This window comes from Myotis yumanensis, unplaced genomic scaffold, assembly GCF_028538775.1.
Source record: "Myotis yumanensis isolate MYYU_CA2020_CCGP unplaced genomic scaffold, mMyoYum1.0.hap1 SCAF_4, whole genome shotgun sequence".
NCBI lineage: Eukaryota > Metazoa > Chordata > Mammalia > Chiroptera > Vespertilionidae > Myotis > Myotis yumanensis.
This window is the reverse complement of record NW_027223755.1, coordinates 77,450,187-77,463,392: the sequence shown is the minus strand read 5'-3', so window position 1 is coordinate 77,463,392 and position 13,206 is coordinate 77,450,187. Positions and strand designations below refer to the sequence as shown.

The following is a 13,206-nucleotide window of genomic DNA, read 5'->3' as shown; positions in this document are numbered from 1 at the left end:
GCTTTTTTATTCACCAAAAGCCAAGTTGCTTCCAGCATACCTTCCAAGTACAGTTGGGCACATAGGCATCTATTGAAAACAGATCAGTGAGCATTCCACATTGAACACCATTCATGGCACTGCTTAACTCTGTAAATTAGGTGTATGCATAATTTTGATTAAAATCACAACTAGATTTTTAAAAATAAAAATGAGGCCAAGTTCCAGCTTTCATTTGTTAGGGCTGCAGTAACAAAATACCAAAATCTGGGTTGCTTAAAATACCAAATTTATAGCTTATAAATTTGTCTTATAGTTTTGGAAGCCATAAGTCCAAAGTCAAGGTGTCCACAGAGCCATGCTCCCTCTAATGGCACGAGGGGAGAATCCTTCCTTCTCTCCTGTAGCTTCTGGTGTTTGCCAGAAAATCCTTGGCATTTCTTGACTTGCAGATGTGTCACTGTAGTCAGATGTTCATCCTTTCCCTGTGTGTCTTCACATCATCTTCCCTCTATGTGGTCTGTCTCTCTTTCCCCTTTTTATATGAGCACCTTTCAGTCATGTTGGATTATGACCTACACTAATGACCTCATTTTAACTGGATCACCCCTATAACAGTCCTATTTCCAAATAAGGTCACATTCTGTGTTAGGACTTCAACATAGCTTTTTTGAGGGACACAATTCAACTCATACCATGGGGGAATGGGTAACTAAATTGTGATGCAGGCATTTGATAAAACAAACAATAGGGGGGAATTATGGTAAAGCTTAAAATATGCTGATTTTTAAAAATAAAGATTCAGAATTGGAACAAAAGCATAATATCCAAAGAAAAAAAGATCAGATAAAACACAAAACGTTAATATTAGTAGTAGTGATAGAATTATGGGAAACGTTTTTTCAATCTCTGGTTTCCAAATTTTTACAATGTGGTTTGGTCAAGAACAATTGTTATTTGCAAGGCTAAAAATGTAACTTTCAGTGATAGGAACTCTTCATCCCAAATTGCAATTTTAATTTTTTCTGTTATTAATTATACTTGCAAAAAATAAAATTCAATATCAGCTTCTTAAATTTGAGCTTTAAATATCTTCTAGGCTGCTCTAGACTGTTAAAGGAATATATAAATACATCATTAATTTCCATTAATAATTCATTGTTTCTGGGGTAAAAACATAATGAGAAAGGATTAGTAAATACCTTTTGTTTAACTGCCACTTAATGCATTTTTATTAGAGTTTTAATCAAAATGTTTTTTAAAATTGTTATTTTTATTACACATAAGCAGGCGTATATAGGCAAATGAGTTTCGTCTTTTAATCAATTTCATCAGTACTAAAATATATATAATATATAATATAATACCACTACAGGACAGTAAGCAAATGAAGAACAAACCAGTAATGTATCTTTTCCAAACTACAACATACTCCCCAGGGACTTCAAAACATCTTAAAAGTGGCCACCAGCATAAGAATTTGCCATTTGAATAAAACTGAATATATTTTGTTTGGGATCAAAGAATGTGCTGTGACTACAAAGAGACTATGTCAAGGAGAGGGGTGAGAAAAAAGAAAAAGAAAACATTGTTGGCCACTGGGCTGTATGTTTCAACATGTGTATCTCCTGTCTTCTGATGGTTGCTTCCAGACATTGACGAGTGCTTGGTGAACAGACTGCTCTGTGACAATGGCCTGTGCCGGAACACACCTGGGAGTTACAGCTGCACATGCCCACCTGGGTATGTGTTCAGGACCGAAACGGAGACGTGTGAAGGTAAGCGCTGTCTTCCTTGCCTTAGATGTGAGTAAGTAAGCACCCAGCTAGGCAAAACTGTCCAGTATATGGACAAAGTAATATAGTAAAAAGAGTATTGTGTGAATATTTTTTATGAATTTATAGTGTCATTCAGCTAATCTTCCAGTTTCAGAAATAGTGTGCACCTAACACAGTTTATGAATACTGTCAGTTTTGTTCCATTCAGATAAAATAACAACAAACATTTGGAACATTTTGAAGTCTAAAAACAAAAGTGAAGAAAAAAATGAAAGGAACCAGTTTGTTTTACTTGCTGAAATAAAATGCCAGATATTTGATTACTTTGTTTTCCCTTTTTAAAAATTACTTTGACACATTAGACTAGGGGAACCTGAATTGTATTGGCATATTCAGCTCTGAAGCATTTTACTTATGAAATGATTGCTATACCTCAGAGGTTAGCCCAGAAAATATGGGACCTGAGTAAAAATGGTCACCTTAATTAAATTTATAGTCTAAAAAAATTGTCCTTTTCATTTGATCATTTAAAAGTTATTGCTTGGGCTTGTAGCTCATAAACCAGTGTTTAAAAGCTTATTTTCTTTTAACCACATTTTTCTGCAGTGGAAGTTACATGAATGAGTTAAATGCTTAGGGAAGGACTCGTTTTTAGTGAGATACCAGCTAAGTAATGAGTGTATTCAATTATGTTTTTGTTTCCTGATCAAAGTACTGTGTATTTCAGAATAATCTGTTGTATGACTACTAGCCATTGTTCCTTTTAAGTCTCACTATATGAGCTTACAGAAGTGTCCCATGACACTATCAAATGCAATAGCTACTTCCGAATAGTAATTTTTTAAAAAGAGATTTCATCTTTAATTATTTTGAGTAGCCCTTTCCTTATCTGTTAAAGTATTGGTTTCTTAGGACTCCAACTCCAAGAAAACTGCAATGGTAATATTATGCAAAAAGATGTTAACATTCTCTCTTCATCTTATTGTTTAACTTCAAAGCATTCTTGTGAACAGAAACAAGTTAGGACTGGAACAAGATGCCAGAACACAAATGATTCAGCTGAAGTCAATGAAATGCAGTTACAAAGTGCAATCCTAAATTTGAGTTGAATTGGAGAGACCACTGAAAAACAGTAATTAGCCTGAAGAAAGAAAGAAAACAGTGTAAAATACAGTTTTTGTCATCTTAGTTCTGATAAATCTTTTCCCTCCTGCCCACCCCATTTTGCAGAAGCTCCTTTAAAAAAAAAAAAGCGCTCATTCCATTCCCAGTTAAAGTACCTGAAGGTTCATCTTCTCCATAGATGACCAGGGGCACATTTGAGAGTTTAGAATATCTTTCTGTAAAATATAAAAGCTCTCACTTTAAACTAGCTCAGGCTTCTAAATATATTCAACCAGAGGCTTTATTTTCTAGCACCCACTCCCACCCACCCCAACCTATTATTCTTCAAAATTGCTCTGAGAAACATACCCCGTAAAAAACTATTCTATACCCTCCATGAGTAGGGAATTTGGTGGGTGGGAGTAGAGATTTCCAGAGTTTATTAATCATTTCTTTCTTTATTCCCACTTGCTTCCCACTGTCTTTTATCCTTTTGTCTAGTGTCTGTTGGAGGATAAGCTTCTGTTAAATATTAAGAACCTCTGGAAGCAAGATCGGGTCATACTAGTTTCTTGATGTAACTAGGAAGCTGATGATTACTGCGGCTGCAGCAGCAGTACCCTTCAGGGCTATTGTGAAAGATACATTTAACGGAGAACTAAATAGACCAGGGGTGGGCAACCCCTGGCACGCGTGCCAAACATGGCACGCCAGTAACTTTTGCTGGCACGTGAAACCCTCTCTTATAATCTTCCATTTACAATTTTTTTCTTAATATCGACTTTTATTTTTCAGATAAATTCAGTGTAGGTGCATCTTAGATAAATAAATAATTTTATATAACAAGTTATCTTAAAGACCATAGACATGGATTGACGAGAGAGGGGAAGAGCAATTTCTATGCCTCTGCCTTAACTCTCCCTGCCTTCCTAGATCCGACCAGTATTTTGGTTTCATCCACATACGCTTGTGAATCTTTGTTCTCAGTGATGAATTTTGTTAAGTCTCATAATAGGAGTAGCCTGACGGATGAAAGTAGTAGTTCGTGCATATCTCTGAAGGTCACGAAATATAAACCTGATGTAAAATCTCTGTCATCAGTGATGCAGCTGCAAAAGTCCCACTGATAGTATCAAACGGAGTCATAAAGTTTTCTGTCAGACTATCAGTGTACATGTATACATTAAAAAATAAATGTATTTTTCATCATCATATACTGTGTTTTTGTCGCTCGAATGAATTTTATTATTTCTTCAAGGTTCTTCACATACGTACACCTTAAGAGATATCAAGTAGGCGTAACATGTTCTCAAAAAATTAGGGTTGGCACACACTCACAAAAAGGTTGCCCTCCCCTGAAATAGACAGTGCCTTTGATTCAGTTTGGTCAAAGTTTGGTTTGTATACTGAATTGTCAATGATATTTATAGCATATTTCCTCCATTTTACCAAGCAAGATGGAGTTGAAGGATACGAAGAGCCAACATACAAAAAAATGAGGAAAAGGCAGGACTCTAGTACTTACACAAACAAGTGGAAAATAGGAGCAAATGATGTTTAATAGTATAACATTGGATGATTCCATAAACATTACGGCACATTAATGCAAAATCAGACAATGTTGAGGGTTAGGAACAGTTCTCTTTACTTATTTTGTCCAAAGGGTAATTGTTCCTGATAAATCTGAGCCTTTTCTTTAATATGAAATATATTTTATATCTGTCATCCATAAGGCAGAAGTTCATGTTATGTAAATAAAAAAGAAATGATAGAGAAATATTTTGGCTATAACCTATGACATTGGTGGAAATATAAATGATTTATCCTGAGAAACCTAACCAAATAACTTTTTATTTCCTTCCCACTGTTATTTGCATTTTATTAAATGTTTTGCCAAAAAAGTAGACCTGAAGGCCACAAATCTCTTTTTCCCTTGGGTCTCTTTTTTATTGCCACCATTGAATTCTCACAGTAAATTTGTCTGCCTGAAGCAGTTCTCTTCATTCTATTCTTCCTAAACTAATTTCGAAAGACGAGACAGGGAATTATTAGCAGATTTAATACAGACTCTAACTTTCTCTGTGTATATTTGCTATATTCACTAATTGTGCTTGTCATTCACATTTTGAATAGGCTATTTTAAATATATAATAGCAGTAATAATAAAGTTCCTCTGATATTTCAGACTGAAGTTACAAAAAAATTTATTTTGCTTTTTTGTTTGAGCTCTGAGAGCCTGTGAAAGTTAAAATTTTTACGGCAAGCACTGTGGTTTAGATTGTGTTTCCAGTGACATAACTAGTTAAATGTAAACCAGATGTGCTTTGAAGTTTATTTCCAGGAATGTACAGTGAACTGTTTCAATTCCTGGTTCCATGACATTTATAACATAAAAACATTGTATTTAAGGAAAAATTAAACAGTTGATATCTGTAGCTGTCATTGCATGTGTTTATAGTTTGGAGTTCATAATTGCTTAATTTAAAATAGGGATTTTGAAAATATATGATATTCACATTTTTTTGTTTGGGGAGCTTCTTACAAATGAAATGAATAGGTGAGCTCTATATAGACAGTCCTCAGATTAGTTATTTGCTTCTTGACCATCTGATTCCTTTTTTACACTGTTTTTACTGAAAGAATTTCAGTACTCTGGAATAGATTTTTTTCATTCCAAATCTGTGCTATATTTACAAAACCTGCTCTTGTATTTTTCTTTTAAGAGGTTTTCTTGCTACAGACAACCTGAAAGAAAGATGTATTTATATTTCCTCAAACAATTTTTACTTCAAAAATTAAATGACTACCTGGATACTTCTTTACTAGTTTTGAATTAGGAAAGAAGGAACACACCTGTTTTCCACATTGATTTTTAAATTTACATTTCAATTCTATTGCCTTTTCACGACCAGTTTAGTTTACATTTGACTTGAGATGGTCAAGAGTAAGCATTATAGTGCTATAGTTATTTATCTTCATGTTTTCCTCAATATAGTATTTTATATTTAACTCAAAGAGGTGTTTAAAAAAATACTAAGTATTCTGGTGAACTCAGAAACCCTAGTGTTCGACAAAAGAAAATGTCTTAAGGTGTGCTGATCTGTTTCAGATAATTAATCAAATACAAAAAGAAACCTGTGTATTTCTTCTTTAAATTGAGTTGTTGAATTTATACTGAAAGTCAGTCTTTGATATTGTTGCTAGTACTTTAGCTGAAACTGGTATATATTTTTAATGAACTCATGTTAAAATATTTAACTTTATTGGTTTGACATTTTCATTAGTCACCACCTGAGAACATAGGCATGCTCTAATTCTGTTTACTTCTGACTGTCAATAGGAATTGTTTAGATTATGGTATATGATTTGATTTAGGACTCAAATGAAATTAATGATAGTAAGGTCTATATGAAGCAATTAAAAGTTTATTCTCTTTTTTATTTTACCAAACTTATATGTGCTTTAAAAGACTCTCCACAGCAAACATGTATAAACGTGAACAGGCTATAGGAGGAAGGTGGGCAAGGACTGGAGGAGAAAGCTACACCTGGCATTGAAGTTTTATCCCTTATTTTCTTATACCTTATTTTCAGGAATTTGGAGTTAAAGCCAGCATGGTGATGTTTTATCTCTATTATAGGTTCTTTAAATTCTTCCAAAAGCTCATGGAGCCATAAATGACAGTCAACCTTTGTTTGTACACAGCACATGGCACCTAACAATGTGTTGCTTTCCATGGAACCAGATTTCAAATTTCCCACAAGACAGTTACATCTTATTATGGAGGAAAATTGATCCAGTTTATGTAAAGTTATAGTAAAGTAGTGAAGATCGCATACTAAACCCTTTTAAAATAGGCTGCTTTCTGCAGTCCTACTGGGTCCCCAGGCCTGTATGTGTGTATCCACGCTGTAAAATGCATGACTTCGTCCCCCATTCACTTTATGCCTCATAGATCCATATTAAAATTACAAGAGCCAAGTTTACCAGACATTCTGGCATAGCATGGCTTGTTGGAATAATATTTTCCAGAAACACATGGCAGTTCTAACAGAATCTTTTCCTTCTGGATTGTAGATATAAATGAATGTGAAAGCAACCCATGTGTCAATGGGGCCTGCAGGAACAACCTTGGATCTTTCAATTGTGAATGTTCTCCTGGCAGCAAACTCAGCTCAACAGGATTGATCTGTATTGGTAAGATGCATGCACGGTGCTGATGTTTCAGTTTCCCTGCAGAGATAAGCAGAGACCTCAGGCCTTACTTTGGATAAAACAGAACATGATTACAGGAAGCTTAAGAATTAGGAGTTATTCTAGTTGTTTTCTCTTTTTATCAACATAGGTGTAAAACAGGATAACATAAACTGGACAGGCTCTTAAATTTTATTAGATTATAGGAAGTGTTCTTTTCATATAAATAATATATTATTCTGTAAGTTATAAGCGTTTCCATACCACACACATAATTATATTCGTTACTCTAAGAATGCCTTAGGCATCAATACAATCAAATTCCTGCTGCATACTTTTTATAAACAACATTCCATGGTAAACAAAATATGATAGCATTTGGACTCAGGACAAGAATTTGAAGATTTTTTAGCTTTAAACAAATAGAAAGAATTTATTGTTTTCTCATTTCTCCCATCAATCATAAATTTATGGGCTTCAAGGAAGAGAAGATAACCATTTTCCTGTTTTTGGAAATCTCTAAGGGAGAAAGATTCCAAAACTTCCAAACTATCATCTTTTAATATATCTCAAAACATTTAAGGTCAGTTCTTATGATAATGATAGTAGGACAAATATGTAAAAGGAATCATCTGATCAATTACCATAAGGAGCAATTCAGCACATGAAAGGGTAAAATAAAACTATCTCTGTGATTTTTTTTCCTGCTTCTAGTGTCTATGGCTTCATTGGCTAGGCATATCACAGTTTATATATCACTAGAGGCCGGTGGGGTCCCTTGGCCTGGCCTGCGGGGACTGGGCCAAAACCCGCAGTCCGAAGTCCCCCGAGGGGTCCCAGGTTGTGAGAGGGAGCAGGCATATAAGATCTTTGGTTAATCTCTTCCCACCCTTACACCTTCCCCCTTCCCTTTGAGATTCATCAGTCTGTTCCATGTTTTCATGCCTGTGCCTTGAGCATCTGCCCCCTGGTGGTCAGTGCTCGTCATAGCTACTGGTCGAAAGGTCGCTTAGGCTTTTATATTTATAGATTAGCTAGCATCCACCTTAAAAGTGAACTAAATGTATACTTGCAAATGGGAAGATATTTCAGTTTTACATAGTGCCAAATACACTGAAAGTTTTTGTGATCTAGCCAGTGCGAATTTTCAATTTAATATTTGCCAAAGACAATAGTATTTTCAGTATTCTATCTGATGTTAACAATATTTAGCTGATAATATGATAATGCTAGAGTACGTGTTTGTAACATGAAGAGAAATGACCAAGTCCAAGATTACCAATGAAAACCTTCCCTTTGGAAATGCCAGGTTAGCTGGTGGAATCTGAGGCTTGCTCAGCTCTCCATATTAGGAAATAGACTGCCTGGGGCATTTCTTTTCTTCTTATAGAATTCCAGATTGGGAGGTCGGGGAAGGAGGCATGTGGGTTGGATCTGGTGAGGCAGAAGTATTTTTGCTAAGCCACAATTTCCAACTGAGATAGAGTTCTTTTATTATGCAAAGGAAATGAACTCAGCATTAGTTAATTAATGTCTCAGAATACTAAATCTGTGTGCCACTTGGACAATCAAAGATATCTTAGCTTTGCTTCATCATAAACACTTCTATTATTTTGGCCTTTACCCTTATATTTATTGATGAAAAAAAGAACAAAGGCTTTTTATTCCCAAGTCATTATATTGGGCAACTAAATACCACCATATTTTTCTCAGCCAATGTGTTATGTATTTTTTATTCATTATGATCAAATTTTAATATTCTAGCCTAAAGCTGCTCAGAAAGATAGATACTTAATATTTTAAAAATTTAGACATCATTTTATCTGCTTTTTAAAATTTAAAACAATTCTATTTTTAAAATGAAATAAATAATAAAATATATTTATAGAAAAATTATGGATTTCTAAAAATATATTTTTATTGATTTCAGTGAGGAAGGGAGAGGAAGAGAACTTTAGAAATATCAAAGATGAGAGAGAATCATTGATTGGCTGCCTCCTACATGAGCCCCATTAGGGATTGAGCCTTCAACCTGGGCATGAGCCCTGACAAGGAATCAGACAGTGACCTCCTGATTCATAAGTCGACACTCAAATACTGAGCCAAACCAGCTAGGGCTGGATTTTTTTAAGAGGACTATCAAGTGACTCTAATCTGTGTTTAGCCCGCAAAGAAACCGCTCTTTCAAAGGGTTTCTAAATTTAAAATAGAATAAAAATTCTCCTATGTGGTTACAAATTTAAAATTAATCTAGAACACATTAATTAGTTAGATACTTAGAATAATTAGGAATTTAGAATCTATTCTGCAAACTTCCTAAATTTAATCTTAAACTGTTTTGTAAACTGCTTGAAAAAAGGATTGTTTTCTGGTGGAAAGTTATATTAACTACTAGAGGCCTGGTGCATGAAATTCATGCACTCGGGGGGGGGGGGGGTCCCTCAGCCCGGCCTGTGCCCTCTCTCAGTCCAGGAGCCCTCAGGAGATGTCTGACTGATGGCTTAGGCTCCCGCCACCTCCACTGCCCTCACCACCCCACTCTGGCTGAGTTGCATTCCCCTGTGGGAGTGCACTGACCACCAGGGGGAAGCTCCTGCATTGAGCATCTGCCCCCTGGTGGTCAGTGAACATCATAGCAACCGGTCGTTCTGCTGTTTGATTTGCATAGTAGCCTTTTATTATATAGGACTAGAGGCCCGGTGCACAAAATTCATGCATGGGGTGGAGGGGTCCCTCAGCCCAGCCTGCACCCTCTCCAATCTGGGACCCCTTGGGGGATGTCCAATTGCCGGTTTAGGCTCGATCACAGGGATTGGGCCTAATCCGGCAATCGGACATCCTTCTCGCAATCCGGGTCCACTGGCTCCTAACCGTTTGCCTGCCTGATTGCCCCTAACTGCCTCTATCTGCTGGCTGGATGCCTCTAACTACTCCCCTGCTGGCCTGGTTGCCCCTAACTGTCCTCCCCTGCCGGCCTGATTGCCCCTAACCGCCTCTGCCTCGGCCCCGCCACTGTGACTTTGTCCAGAAGGATGTCCAGAAGATGTCTGGTCTAATTAGTATATTACCCTTTTATTAGTATAGGTCAATGGTCGGAAACTACAGCCCCTTAAGTATGGCTCTTCCACAAAATACCACGTGCGGGCGTGCACGTACAGTGCGATTGAAACTTCGTGGCCACACTCAAGGGGCCAAAGAGCCGCATGTGGCTCGTGAGCCACAGTTTGCTGACCACTGGTGTAGAGCCATCAGATATGAGCAATATAATGCATTAATCAAATTTCTGTTCTAGCCGAAACCGGTTTGGCTCAGTGGATAGAGCGTCGGCCTGCAGACTGAAAGGTCCCAGGTTCAATTCCAGTCAAGGTCATGTACCTGGGTTGCGGGCACATCCCCAGTGGGAGATGTGCAGGAGGCAGCTGATCGATGTTTCTCTCTCATCGATGTTTCTAACTCTCTATCTCTCTGCCTTCCTCTCTGTAAAAAATCAATAAAATATATTTAAAAAAAAAATTTCTGTTCTATTATCTATACCAGTGGTCGGCAGACTGCGGCTTGTGAGCCACATGTGGCTCTTTGGCCCCTTGAGTGTGGCCACGAAGTTTCAATCGCACTGTACGTGTGCACCCGCACGTGGTATTTTGTGGAAGAGCCACACTCAAGGGGCCACAGTTTGCCGACCACTGCTCTACACAATCATTGCCTTAATCTTTGGTTTGGGTCTGCATCCTGTCTTCAGATTGCGTGGATGTGACAAGGGCAGTGACCTCTCTGTTGTCAAACCCAGTGGTCTATTCTCATTCCTCATCTTAACCTATATTAGCAATGCTTGGCACAGTTCATCACTCACCCCTTCTCAAGAAGTTTTTCATTTTTTTTTTTTTTTAAATATATTTTATTGGTTTTTTACAGAGAGGAAGGGAGAGAGATAGAGAGTTAGAAACATCGATGAGAGAGAAACATCGATCAGCTGCCTCCTGCACATCTCCCACTGGGGATGTGCCCGCAACCCAGGTACATGCCCTTGACCGGAATCGAACCTGGGACCTTTCAGTCCGCAGGCCAATGCTCTATCCACTGAGCCAAACCGGTTTCGGCAGTTTTTCATTTTTTATCTCTTTTCCTTTCTCTTTTCTGGCCTGGTCTCTCAGTTTCCTTTGTTAAGTCTTTCATATTTTCCTACTTTCAAACTTGAAGTGTACCAAAGGTCAATCTTTGAACCTCTTAGCTTCTCCAATGTCTACAGTCATGCTTAGATGGCCTCTACATAGACTCTCAAATTCATCTCTCTACTAATTGCAGATTTGTATTTCCATCTGTCTGCAGAGTTGTCTCCATTTGGAGACATTTCTAATGGACATTTCAAATTTAACATATCTTTCAGCATGAACCTGTATGTCCTAGAATCATTTCTGTCTCAGGAAAATGATAACCCCATTCTTTTAGTTGCCAGCCCCCAAAACTTTGCAGTCATCTGTAATACCTTTCTCTCAAACTTCACATTGAATTCATCAGCAAATCCTGTTGATTGTACTTGAAGTGTATCCATATTTCAACTACCACCACCAGCAGCCCTCAATCTCAGCCATCATTATTTCTCTTCTTGACTATTACTGTAGCCTCCAACCTCCTTACCCTGCTTTATTTTTTCAGAGGCTTAAAAAATGTATTAAATTTATTGGGGTGGCATTGGTTAATAAAGTTATATAGGTTTCAAGTGTACAATTTTATAATACATCACATATATTGCATTGTGTATTCACCACCCAAAGTCAAGTCTCCTTTAAATACCATATATTTGACCCCTTTTCCCCTTTCCACCTCCCCTCACTGCCCTTCCCTCTGGTAACCATCATACTGTTGTCTGTGTCTATGAGCTTTTGTTTTTTTGTTTGTCCTGTTTGTTCATTTGTTTTCTGTCCCACATATGAGTGGAAGCATCTGGTTATTGACTTTTCAGTCTGACTTTTTTGCTTTGCATGATACTCTCAAGATCCATCCATGTTGTCAAATGGCAGTATTTCATCTTCTCTAGCTCCTGACTATATAACTACATGTATATATCTTTTGTGAGTACATATACACACAAATAAGACAGACGGAGAGAGAGAGAGTCTGCATGATGTTACAGAGTGAGGGCTCTGAAATCAGACTATGCAGGTTTGACTCGATGCTGACACTAACAGGGTGACCTTGGGTAAAATAGCTGACCTCAGTTTGCCTCAGTTTTCTCATCTGCAAATTGTGCATAACATATAGGGTTGTTTAAGTAAGTAAGCTTATACATGGAAAGCCTTTAATACTGCTTATTGCTACCTCAATAAATATTAGCAAGTGCTATTACAATATATCTTACTTAAAATGACTACAACCAGGTGATAATTAGTAATTAGTCCTGGTCCTTAAAATACACGGTAGTAGTATGGACTATTTAAGTACACAGTAGCCTCACAGGAGCTTCTGTTTCCTCTATGCTATGGAATTTACAGGTTTAAGTCTATAAAAAGCCTGTAATTTGAGGCCTGATACAAATGCCGATGAGCAAGTCTTTTTCATTTGTATACAGTTTTTACTCAAATGAATCTCAAAACAATTAAATGCAGAGTGGCTGTCCATCTCTTCTCCGCATCCTTGCCCCGTAACTCTCTGTATCCAGTCAAGGACAGAGCTGTTTGTTTTGTTTCAACCTCTGTCCCAGATGACTTGGGTTTCAGGTAGCTTCCTCTTGCCCACTGCTGTGTTCCATACAAAATCAGAAATTTCCAGTGTTCCCTTCATGGATCTGCCAGTTTCATCGTAGTTCCTCTTCTGTGTTTCTGGCTATGTTTTGTTTTCATTATTGAATTTTAGCAGTAAAACTGTATTAACTGAGTTTTAAAATAATCGAGTTTTAAACAAATGTTGGAATATGCTTTTTCTTTATTGTTTTCCAAATCTGTGTGTCACGGTATGCTATTAAGATTTTGTTAAATTGTGTTTTACACATCACCTGCATTGGAACCATCTAAGGAGTTTGTCACATGCAGATTCCGGGGCTTCACACCTGGACACTTAGGAATCTGCATGTTATCAGGAGCTTTGGGAACTGTTGTGCACAGTTCTACAAGGAAAACTTTATAAATGACATATTTTACACACTTACTTTTTGCCA

General features: G+C 37.1%; 1 protein-coding gene across 1 annotated transcript in view; it reads left to right on the top strand.

The window, feature by feature from the left end:
• FBN2 (fibrillin 2) overlaps positions 1 to 13,206 on the top strand; it is a 244,389-nt gene that overhangs the window by 153,103 nt on the left and 78,080 nt on the right. Inside the window, exons 19-20 of the mRNA XM_070411499.1 lie at positions 1,632 to 1,757; positions 6,939 to 7,058. Of these exons, the coding sequence (XP_070267600.1) occupies positions 1,632 to 1,757; positions 6,939 to 7,058 (246 nt within the window). The remainder of the gene's footprint in view (positions 1 to 1,631; positions 1,758 to 6,938; positions 7,059 to 13,206) is intronic.